At 36.0% G+C, this 12310-nt stretch overlaps 1 protein-coding gene across 3 annotated transcripts in view; it reads left to right on the forward strand.

Annotated features, from left to right (window-relative positions):
• Positions 1 to 11941, forward strand: part of LOC118188575 (glutamate receptor ionotropic, NMDA 2C-like) — a 938424-nt gene extending 926483 nt beyond the window's left edge. For all 3 annotated transcript variants that reach the window (XM_085820356.1, XM_085820357.1, XM_085820355.1), the window contains one exon: positions 11630 to 11941. In XM_085820356.1, coding sequence (XP_085676482.1) covers positions 11630 to 11795 — 166 coding nt within the window. In that variant the 3' untranslated portion in view covers positions 11796 to 11941. The remainder of the gene's footprint in view (positions 1 to 11629) is intronic.
• The last annotated feature ends 369 nt before the right edge of the window (positions 11942 to 12310 follow it).

The raw sequence follows: 12310 nt of genomic DNA on the forward strand, positions 1-12310 counted from the left end.
AAAGAAATTTTCACAATGCTTATAACAATGCTGTCTTGAAATTTTCCCACCTGTGCATCTCCTAAGTTGGATCCCCCCAACAAAAACTTGCCAATCCCTTTGTATCAGCTGAGAGCTTGACCTATGAGGTTCGTTGTAGCTATCGTGATTTTTTTGTAGTTGGTTTACCGTATACAAAGTGAAATGCAGGTCCAGCAGCTCGAGAAAAGTCATTATTGAGCCCTTTTTGTCGAATGTGGCATCTGGCTTCATTGCGGCTCCCATAGTCTCGACGATAAATCCGAATCCTTCCATCGGATTTTTTGACGTCTGCAGGATGTGAAAAGTCGGAGAGGTAAACGAAAATTTTTTGTTCTCTAACGGCATGGTCCGTTTCAATTATTCGGGCGCTAATGTAAGATTCCTATCTTTGAGTTACAGCTAAAGTTGAGGAACCTTAAGAATTGGTAAGCGAATAATCGCTTTAGTTCAGTAGACAGAGAACAGACACTCGAGAAGGGTTAAATACCCTTTATTATTCCAAATAAAGTTCACAGAAGACTCCTTTTTGGAGTTTACAATAAAGTCTCCACTCGGGCTTGAACTCAGAAAACTAAGGAATAAAGCCTTACTAAACTCAGCTAAAAACGATATAGCCGAAGCTATCAAATTTCTAAGAGAGTTGGCCCCTTAACGCTAATTAACGCGAAGTTATCAAGGGCCTAAAGTACGGCCGATCGTAAAAACAGCTTAAAGTAAGTAAAGCCAAAAGGCTAATGCGCGCTGCATAGAATCTCTGGCTCTTTCTTGAAGTCAGTATACTTTCGCAGTTAAATACCCTTTCTCTTCCTCATTTGCATTTGACCACGATTTTGAAAACACGTTCTGCTCGGAAGTTGTAAGCTAAAATTCAGAGAGGACAGGAAAGTAACTTTTAACTAAAAATTAACTGCTAGAGAAATTAGGATAAACCTTACACCTTATACAAAAGAAAATATATGGACTACATAACTATTTGAAATACCTATGTCCATTCAAGGCGAAGACACTGTTCTCTACCAATTTAAACTCCCATGCCTGTTCAGTGGCGCAGGCACTGTTAGCTGTGGGTATCTGCATCTTTCAAGATGCTAACGCCTCCATTCACCGAAGTCATTTTGTTCACTCTTAATTTGAAAAAAACGAAGATGAAGTAGTACATCTTCCACGGGCTGCACGGTCACTAAACGTTGAATACTCGTATTATGGAACTACTCTGTTCTGCGTAGGAAAATATAGCGAGATACTGTTTTACTCTCATAGCGTTTTAAAGAAATGAAGCAGTTTTGTATGTCAGAGAGAATCTCATACTTCACTCCTCAAAAGTGAAATTGCAACACCAAGAAAGAACGCGCGTAGCCTCATGCAAATTGCCGGAGCGAGAGTTGTGAGGTGGATATACAAATGATAAAAGTTGCGCACGCATTGGATCACGTAGTACGCATATGCGGGCTATGAAAGTCAGCCACTTTCTCTTCTCATAAACATCGTCTGAGGGTTTACGGAACATTAGAGACTTTAGAAGAAGCATAGAAAATGTCTCTGAGACTTCGGCGAGCTCAATCGGCTCAGTGCCATCAGTTAACGAGCGGAGAACGTGACCGTATTATCGAACTCCATGAGCTTGGTTTGTCGCTGCGCACAACACCCGTGTTAGGCATAATGTGAGTACCATCCAACGCTGTGTCACACAATGGATTCAGGAAGGTATGCGTGCACATCGAAGAGAAAGTGATGCGCATAGGTGCACGTCGGAGCGCAGAGACCAGCGTATTCGGCGGTCAAATACTGGAGACCCTTTCTCCACGTCACGTGACATCCGAAGCCGGTTGTCCCCAAGATGGATATGTGGTTACCCAAACTATTCGCAATAGATTGCATGACGTACACTTACGTTCACGGGTACTTGCCACAAAAGTACCATTGACTGCTGAACACAAGACTAGACGCCTGGTGTGGTGTCAGCGTCAAAGTGCGCGGACCATCGAATTGCATCGGGTTCTGTTCACGGATGAATCTCGTTTCTGTCTGTGGAGGAATGACGGCCGTCGACCGGGCGTCCCGGAGAACGCTACGAAGCAGCCGATTTTGTCGAGCGTCATATCGGTCCTGCACCGGGCATTATGGTTCGGGATGGCGTAATGTTTGATCACAAGACATCCCTGGTACCCATTAACGGCAGTTTGACAGCGGGCCGCTACGTCGCGCAAGTTATGGAGCCTGTTATTCTTCTCTGGTTGCAGGGCGCACCCAACACGGTATTCCAACGAGACAATGCCAGGACGAATGTCGCACGGCATACTGTTAACAGCCTGCCCGGATCTGACATCCTACCCTGGCCGGCAGCCTCTCCAAATCTGAATTCCATCGAACACCTGTGGGATGTCATTGGACGTGACATTTACCGAGGACGACGGCCGCAAACCCTGGATGATCTGCGTACAGCAATTGATGTAGCTTATCAAAGGCTACCTCGGGCAGCCATCAATGAACTCATTGATAGCATGCTCGCCGGATTGCCGCCTGTAACACTGCCCGAGGTGGCCACATTAGATACTGAATAAATTGGTTTATAATGATTTTATGTGTCTGTTGTTTTAATCATTTGCATATCTATCTCACAACTCTCGATCCTGCAATTTGCTTAACGCTACGAGCATTTTTTCTTGGTGTTGCAATTTCACTTTTGAAGAGTGTATATTAGGTGCACTATATTTCATATTTTAGATTTTCTCGTAACTTGAAATTCAACATAAGTAATAACGAATTTTATTTTTACTTGTGCTTAATGCAAAAAATCTGTTAAATGATAGTAATAGTGAAATGACAAGCTTCATTTAATTTCTAAAGTGGATTCCATTCTAAATACTGCAAAAGAGCACAAAAACAGAATAGTATCGGCTAGATCCATTTAAAAGAAATATGTTTCAGTTTTAATCCCTTATTCTTTTCTCAAGTTGTATTTCTAAATCCTTTTAAGAGATTATGTGTTTTTCTATTGATTTAATTGAATATTTTTGGCCAACGTCTTTTTCTTACACAACCAAATGCTTTTCATTCTCCTTTACGAAAAGAGTTATTTTTTATAACACGTAGATGAATACTTCAAGTTCGGCGAATATTTGATCAGTATAGCATTATGCATGGAAATATATGCAGGTACCGGTCTGCAGTGTTTAAAGTAAGCAGCTGGTGGTGAAACGAGTGAACGCTTTTCCTGGCGACTTCACTTCCTTGGTTTAACATTCAGCTTTCAGACAGTTGCAGAATATTAAAGAATTGCTTTGGATAGTGTACTTAGCATCTTGAAATCTTCATTGTGTAGTGTCTTAAGTGAAGCTGCCTTGGAAACTCAACTGCAAAAAGTAACTTTAACTAAATTAAAAGAGTACTGTTTAGCTAATTAACTTCGTGCAACTAAAATAAATGTTTAATTTGAGGTAAAAAAGCAAATGTATAATTTTGAGTTGCGCTTTTGAATTTACTTTAGAATATATGTTTGAAATACCAGCCATTTATATCTCTCATCAGTTTAGAAGATTAACAGTTGTTCAGAATGTAACCACTAAAATTAGCCAGATCATTTTTTCCTTTATAGCTGAATGTAACTTCACGAGTTGTTAATTTACTTACTAGAATAAGAGAGAAACACGCCAATGTGACAATCAAAATCTCAATAACCACCTTGTATTTAGCGTACATATATTAAAACACTCAATCGATTTCGAGGGCAGCTAAAGGTCCCTCCTCATCAGGAGAACGAAATTACTAGAAAGGGGGAAAAAGAAGAAAAAAAAAGCATCGGCAAATGAGTCTCAGAAACACGTGGTCGTTATCAGCACTGCACGTGGTCGTAACCGAATATTGAATTAGAGTTACACTGGCCGCATACTTTTAAAATACTTACTAGTTTTTAACATAAGACAATAATTCATTTCAGTACATGATTTTAAAGAAACTTTAATATATATTTACATGAATAGATGCTGATTTCCTACAGTTTTTGACAAATGTGTAGCCTATGCACATTAATGAAATAATATTGCATATTTTGTACCAGGTATAGCGTTATTTATTTGCTCCGTGAGTCATAGCTTAGTTGCAAGAGTTTCATTAAATGGACTAGCGTCTTCAAGAATAAGTATATATCGGGGACATTTTAAACAACAAAGAACAGATACAAAATATAGTTGCTTATTAGAATTTCAAAGTTTCTGTCTCAGTGAGTTTCATTTAAGGCGTAACTATGACAGTGTTATGTTAACGTTTGATTAACTCAAAGGTTTTGTTGAATACATTAAATTCTAATTAAATTCAGTTCTGAATTTCATGCTGTTTTATGGAGTAGTAAGCTGAAGGCTAGTTTGAAACCAACATAATTTTAATGCAAGCCGAAAATTCACATATTTTTATATTTTGTTTTACGTTTCTCAGCAGTGCTGCAATTCACAGATGCATTTATGTTAGATCTTAATATAATTAGGTTGGTTAACATTGCTATAATTTTGAGTTCGTAAGTTTTACTGTTGATAGCAAAAGTTAGTACACACGTAAAGGCGAAGAATTAATTGTTCAGGTCAAATTTGGTTCAAGAAAGATTCTTTAAAACCATCGGAAGTAGAGTTTTAATTTAAATTACTATCTCTGAGATGGTTACCTATTTAAGACGATTATTTATTTAAGGCAAATTTTATTTTACATAAATTAAAATTCATTTGCTGTACTGTAGCGCATACATATATAAAATCATAGCTATGTAATTTTTCATTTTAATAAAGTCCCTAAGGACCACATTGACATATTAAAATCGCAATAAACATACAAATAGTGACTTTACCTTAACCTTAGAACAAAACTTTTACAACATACTAACATTCAAAAATTCTGATTTACATAATCAATTCTAAAAACTAAGAGAAGGCGAAGGGTACTTACATAAGCAAACTTCGAGAATTCGGAAACTAAATCCAACTAAATCTAACTTAGGCTGCAGATGAATTAATGTAACTTATACTAGCTTAGTCATTTACAGTTTTTAATACTGTTCGTTAATTTTTATAAGGGAAGCCGTCGTCTCCATTACGCTAAATATCAGTTCAGAACAGCTACGTATCAGTTTTTTATAATACGACGCCCAGATAATTGCACGTACTGAGTCGGAGCCGATATTTTAGTTGGAGTCATAAGCCGATATTTTAGTCGGAGCCATAAGCCGATATTCTAAGTCACTAGCTCAATAAAAGTCTTTTTATAATACTTTGTAAACACAAAAAAATTCATCCAAATTCAGTTAGGGACACTTATCGTTTAGCCTTCTCTTAAGTGTCTAAAAAAGTGGAACATTTCATACCTTCGAGCAGAAGCATTTACTATTTAGCCATTTCTTAAATGTCCATAAGGCTGGAAAAATTCATCAGTATATGGCAGGAATCTTTATTGTTTAGTTTAAAAAAAAAACTCGGTAAAGTCGGAAAATTTTATCAGCGTAAATCTTTATCAATCTTTTTCGTTTAGTCATTTCTTAAACGTTAGAAGTATTGGAAACCTTCATCAGTGTGGCAGCAGAAAACTTTATCGTTCAGTCAGTTTTTAAACGTTTATAAAACTCGAATATTTCATCACTGTAGGGCAGGAACTTTTATTGTTCTGTCTCCCAAGCAATCTGCCACCAAATGTTCTTTCTCTGTCTAAAACCTACACATGTTTCTACTAGTTATCATCAGCAATTTTCTTCCCCTTTTTGTTTTCTTTTATTTCTCATATTGCTAAACTTTCATCTAACTCAGAGTAGAACGAAGGAATTCCCACAAAAATGTTCTCTTTCGACAGAATTGTTCCTATTTAACTCCAGACCTAATTTTTAATTAAAAGGTCTTCTATCGCAGCTACATCTCACTTAACTGGTCAGTCACAGTCCGCCGCAACCTTTCCTGAACCAAGTATAACCACATAGCAATTTGTCCATATCTTATGATTTCTGCATAAAGAGGAGTCATAAGAATCGGATTAATTTTGAAATAATACAGTTTAAAACTGTTTGTTATAAGCACTCACAAATGTTATGATACTAAATGAAAAGAGTCAACTTAAAAGTGTATTTAAGGGACTGCTGCAAATCAAAATTAATCTTTGCAATGTAAGCCCCCAAAAAAGGTATGGTTAATTACTGTAGATTGCTCTACACAGGAGCGAGACTGGTCCAGGAGACTGTAATACAATAAAATTAAAAATAAATCCCCAAATAGCGATATATGAAAACAGTGTGTTTCCTCTGTTTCAAATAGAATACTTATTATCTCCAAGCACCAACGTGTTTCTATGTATTAGGTATTTTTTCCCTTCCTTTCCGCATGTTTTTCTGGTGGAACTGGAAGCATGCTCGACGCGTTCCGTAATTCGAATACCCTCAAGAATATTGCGGCTGTCTTCAGTTTTCTAACGTTGAAAAAATTCTAAAAGATCCTGCACATTCAGTAAAGTCTAAGATATTTAACTTTCAAATTTAGTTTTTCTGTTGCTGGATATCAAACCAACTACTTAAAAGCAATAAACACGGTTCACAAAAGCACTTTTTCTACTTTTTAATGTGATTGATTCAAGAAGAAAATACATTTAAATTAAAATGCATCATTAGATGTCTAATTAAAAACATTAAATATTTTAATAAAATGACACTCTCTAGATTCATTCAATTTATTACGTACATTTTTAATTTTTTGTGAAAACTTTTTTAGGCGGCTGGCCGCTCGAAGGGCTAGTTTCAAATAAATAATATAGCGTATATTAAAAAATGCATTCGGCTTTTGGACTCACTTAACAAAAATGATGCTCAGCGAAAGCATAGGAAACCTTAACAAATCCTTTGGTGCGACGTTTAAATCTAAATTCTTCGAGATTTTTTTTTTTTTTTTTTTTTTCTTTTCATCCTTTTTATTTAATTTTGAGTAGCTTTTTTGTTATTTTAACTTTTGTGTATGTATTTCTGTTAGACTGTTAAACCCCTATTTGGATTTAATTATTATTTCTTGCTTATTTAATTTATTTAGCAACATACTGTGCGACATCAATAATTTATAATCTTAACATGAAATTTCTAAATTTCTGTTTATCTATTTATATAAATATATATATTATATAGATAAAGTAATTCGCAACGAAGATATTGCATATAATTTGCTGAGGAGAAGCATTAGACTCAGTTGTAGACAACCCATCCTTCAGTAGTTGCAAATACCGAGTGGCCATAATTAAACTGACAGTGCTCACAGTGTTCTGTAGCGCGATCGATTTGCGAGAATGACGCCACATTTTGTGGGAAGATTAAACAAGACGGGGGACGAAGGATTCCGCGAAAAAACAAATTAGTTCCAAAAGTCACCGCTAGGGGAATATTTGGCGCTGTGTAAGAGAAAATAGTGTGTTAACAAATGCAAATCAATACGGAAATTACCTTTTATTTTGCATCCAAAGGTTCAATGTGGGTGCCGTTGTTGTGGACCACATATTGCATTCTGTGCACAGTATGCACAACAGCAGAAAGTAACACGTCTGCAGGAATCTCCCGTACAGTCCGCGATATGTTATCCTTCAACGTAGCCAGGTCCTGGACCACTCCTTGATAGACCTTGGACTTAAGGTAACCCCATAGCCAGAAGTCGCATGGGGTAAGATCAGGCGACCGAGGTGGCCATGCAGTTGGAAAGTAGCGGCTAATGACTCTTTCTGTTGTGAATTTCTGTCGTAGCATCTGTTGCATCCGTACAGCAACGTGTGGAGGGGCTCCATCTTGCATGAAAATGATTTCCCCCAGACATTGTCTTTGCTGAAGTGCCGGAATGACAAAGCTGTTCAACATGTGGCGATATTTCTCTCCGGTAACAGAACGGGTTTCCGGTCCTGTCGGGGTAATGTTCTCATAGAAGAATGGACCTACGATAAATTCCGCTGTGAACCCACACCAAACACCTTTGGTGAATGTAAGGGAATTGCTGTGACTGCATGTGGTGGTTTGTCATCCCAAATTCGGCAGTTCTGGGTATTCACAGTTCCATTCAGGTAAAAGTGGGCCTCGTCTCCCCATAAGATTTTCCACGGCCAAGCATCATCTACCTCCATTCTGGCAAGAATGGAGGTAGATGATGTGAGATGAGGTGAGAACAAAAGTCAATCGCTTATCATGGTCGGGGTACAGTAACTCCTGTACAAGGCTGATCTTGTACGGATAGAAGTTGATAATCTTTCGTAAGATTTTCCATACCGTACTGTAAAGCATATACATATTCCGAGCTACTCCATGAGAGCTAGAGGTGGCAGCAATATTGTCTGGTCCTCTGTCGACAATCGCCGTGGCAACTGCTTCGATTGTATCCTGTGGTACAGGTTTTCGTCCTCTGCCTGACTGAACTTTCAGAGAAACTGTTTTCTCAAACGTCGCAACCATTGCTTTTAGCCCATTAACTGACACAGGACCGTTACCTTTACGCATTTTTTTGTGCGTTCTAAAAGCACGAAGAGCGGCTGATGCGTTGCACTGGTTGAGGTAAAAGAATTTGACCAGTAACGCACGCTCGACTAAAGAAGGAGACATTGCACATAAACTTTCAATTCGATTGATTCGAAACGTAACACATTGCCTTTTAAAACCCAAGCAGCTGGCACTGTGCGAATGGGTCTAACGTGAAATTTGAATAAAGAACTTCTTCTTCTGCTCAGCGTTCGTGATATTGCAGATCACGAGACTTTGTCGGTGTTTATGTAGATTTTACGCTTTTTTAAAAGTGTTGCCATATTGCACTAGAACTAAATCAGAAAACGTGCGTAATAAAAGGTAATTTTATTCCGTATTAATTTACATTTTGTTAACACTATTCCGTATTAATTTGCGATTGTTAACACTCTATCTTATATTACACAGCGCCAAATATTCCCCTAGCGGTGACTTTTGGAACTAATTTGTTTTTTTGCGGAATCCTTCGTCCCTCGTCTTGTTTAATCTTCCTACAAAATGTGGCGTTATTCTCGCAAATCGATCGCGCTACAGAACACTGTGAGCACTGTCAGTTTAATTATGGCCACCCGGTATGTTTCCTTCTTACAATCACTTCTAAAATGTTATACTAATAGATACGTCCAACATTTATCATTAATATTTAAGTATTAAGTTTTCCTAGGCTTTCTGTTTTAGCTTATTTGAATAGGTCATGTAGAGATAATTATTCTGTTTTATTTAATAGAATTGAATGAACACCAGCCTAATCGTCATTAGAGTTTATTTGGTCATAATTAGAGATATCTTTAATGCTCGCAGACAGCCTATGTAATATTTCTAAGCTGATTTCTGGATTTCTGCCTTAAATTTACCCATTGATATCAACATTAGCATTCCAAAGAGTTATTGGAAGTCCTTTCATTATAAAAAGCTTTTAGCTATGTGGAATGAGGAATACATTTCATCTTGTAATGCTGAAGTCACCAAAAAGTTCCTTCCTTCTATTTACCATAGACTGAATTCCGAGTCTTTCCTCTCGTTAAATTTTAAAGTGTCTCAGTTTTTATCTGGTCAAGGTAAATTTGCAAGTTATCTGTTTCGTTTTAATCTACGATCAAACAATTTATGTGAATGTTCAAAAAGAGTTACTCAGGATGTGGAACATTTGATTTTCTCGTGCCCTACATTTGATGGCCCTAGATTATGCTTACAGAACGATTTGAAAATGTTCGGAGTGACTTGGCCAGTGAACTTATCTGTTTTCGTGAAGTCCAGACTGCTGTTCTCTGCTTTTGTTCGCTTTATTTATGCATGTAATTTTTAATGTTTATTTATACATGTAACCTTTAATGTTCTAGTTAACTTACTTCTGTAAGCCCCGTGTTGTACATATGTGGTGCACGGGGAGTCTGTATGTTCTCAAAGGAAAAAAAAAATGTGCCTAGCAGATGACGTGTACGACTGGAAAACATGGATCTTATAAGAAATAGACCAATCCAAATGGGTTTTCTCCCTTGCCTTTGCGCATTGCCGGCTGTCACCTTGACCACATGAGGAAAAGTAGGGACGACTTGTAGAAACTTAACAATAGTTGGCTTTTGCAGCGCGTATAATTTTCAAGGAAAAGCTGGTGATAGCGCCTCATTTCACAAATTAGAATTTTTAAATATTTTTATTTTTGAAACTAAGATTGATTTTTAAAAATTTAGCATTTTTATCAAGCATAATTAATGTTCTAAATAATTATAAAGCTGTTGACGCTTTCAGGTCTAGATATTTTTTTTAGCTTTTCCTATGCTGTAATAAATATTGTATCTACTTCTTGTACATATGTGGTGCACGGGGAGTCTGTATGTTCTCAAAGGAGAAAAAAAAAAAAAAAAAAAAAAAAAAAAAACATTTCTAAAACCAATTTTGTAAGCTACTTTACAACTTAAATTTCCGAAAGCAAGTTTTACGTTAGCAAAATTGGTTTTTATGTAAGAGATATATGTTATGCCATTTTCTTTAACGATTTGGAGCTATAGTGTCACTTCTTCTTTACGTTAGCTCACAAGCTTCGGAGATCTAAATTATAGGCACAAATCACGAATTTGTTCCGTTTAAATTTTAAATATAAAATAAATTATTTAAATCTTCTTCTGTTCCAGTAGTTAATTATCGCGACTGACTGCCTCAGTCGGACTGAAGAACTGAAGATATTTACAGACAGAAACTCTAATTATACATAATGAGTTTCAAATTTCCATTTTTAAAATGGTTTAAATTTATAATTTAACAAATTTTTCAATTCCATGTTTCAGAACGCAGAGCCAGTTATAGTAATATGTTTATTTTGACCAACGGCGATTAAATATTTGGAAATTTCCCTTTAAACGAAACGTACAAAAATGAAAATTTTGTTTCCTACCTGAAGATATCAAGCGACGAAAACTGTGACAATCCGAATATTTATCTTATTTGGTTAGCTTCTGAAACTAGAGTTATATCGGATTACTCCCAAATCGTTCAAGTGATACTTAAATATGCAACAATTTTGAAGATATATCCAAGCCGATAAATGTCTTTGAATCACTTTCCTTCTGTAATATGAATTAATTGCAATTATAATAAACTGCATGTGTAAAATATAAATGCAATTTTAATTTTTTAATTTTTATCCTAAATATTAGTAACATAGTAATATAAAAATTAGTATCTGACGAATTATTACTTTCTTATGCCCATGCTCATGCCGTAGATATGGGAAATCTCAGAATTAGTGTTATTGCATTTGTTGCATGTAGAGTTTTCTTGCTTTTGATAAATGCTTCATAAATGTTTGAATAGTGTTTCATTTGTGATATAAATTCTTGGCGGGAAATACGAGATCGTTCTTTGAGTTTAGAAATACGAGATCTTTGAGTGAAGTACAAAAATAATCAGATATATATAATGCGTTTTCAATTCGAAAAGCGACTTTTCATTAATACCTGCATTTTCCAAATCATATATATAAAACTCTCAAGCTGTGAATAGCCCAGAGAGACTGGGTTTATTAAGATTACTCTGGTTTTAAAATATTAAACCAAAAAGTATTTAAAGTGGTATATTTGAAATAATTTTTCCTCTTATATTTTTCAGAGGTAGCAATCCTACGACAGCCGTAAAACAGCCGATAGACCTAACCAGGAATCACATTCTCACGAACGAACCAATAAAGAATGCTTTACCAGTGACAACACGAGAGCAACTGGCCAATTGGCAACCTTCGTACACGGAAATTGCAGAAATCGAGACTGTATTATGATTCATTTTAACTCTATACAATATGTGGATCGCTCATGGAGAATGCGTGGTTATATTTATCTTTTCTTCCTCACTTGTTATGTCATGCATGTATATATTAAATTAAAAGCATATTATAAAAATAAAATATACGTTATTTAATCTCAACTTTTATTCTCATTTATTGCTTTTTCACAGCTTTTTTTTACAGTTGAGATTACTACAAACAGACCATTATGATTAGCATAAATGCTCGCAGCAATTATATGAGTTATTTAAAGAATATTAAGTCTCTTCCCTCTAAAGTAATTGGGTTTAAACTAAAATGCTTACTTCCAGAATCACAAAACAGTAATTATATTTGGTAAGGTAAATATTTCAGCCTGGATTGGGCAATTTTTCTGAAAGCAAATGATACTGCTCACCTATAATTACACAATAATAATCACTGTAGATGGAAAGATAAAATGTACAAAATAATGAAATTTATCGATGTAGCACTACTTTGCGATTTTTCATATTTTTCAGCTACTTGTT

Source organism: Stegodyphus dumicola, chromosome 7 (genome assembly GCF_044657685.1).
Source record: "Stegodyphus dumicola isolate Sdum_Otavi_A_Nest chromosome 7, ASM4465768v1".
NCBI classification, from domain to species: domain Eukaryota; kingdom Metazoa; phylum Arthropoda; class Arachnida; order Araneae; family Eresidae; genus Stegodyphus; species Stegodyphus dumicola.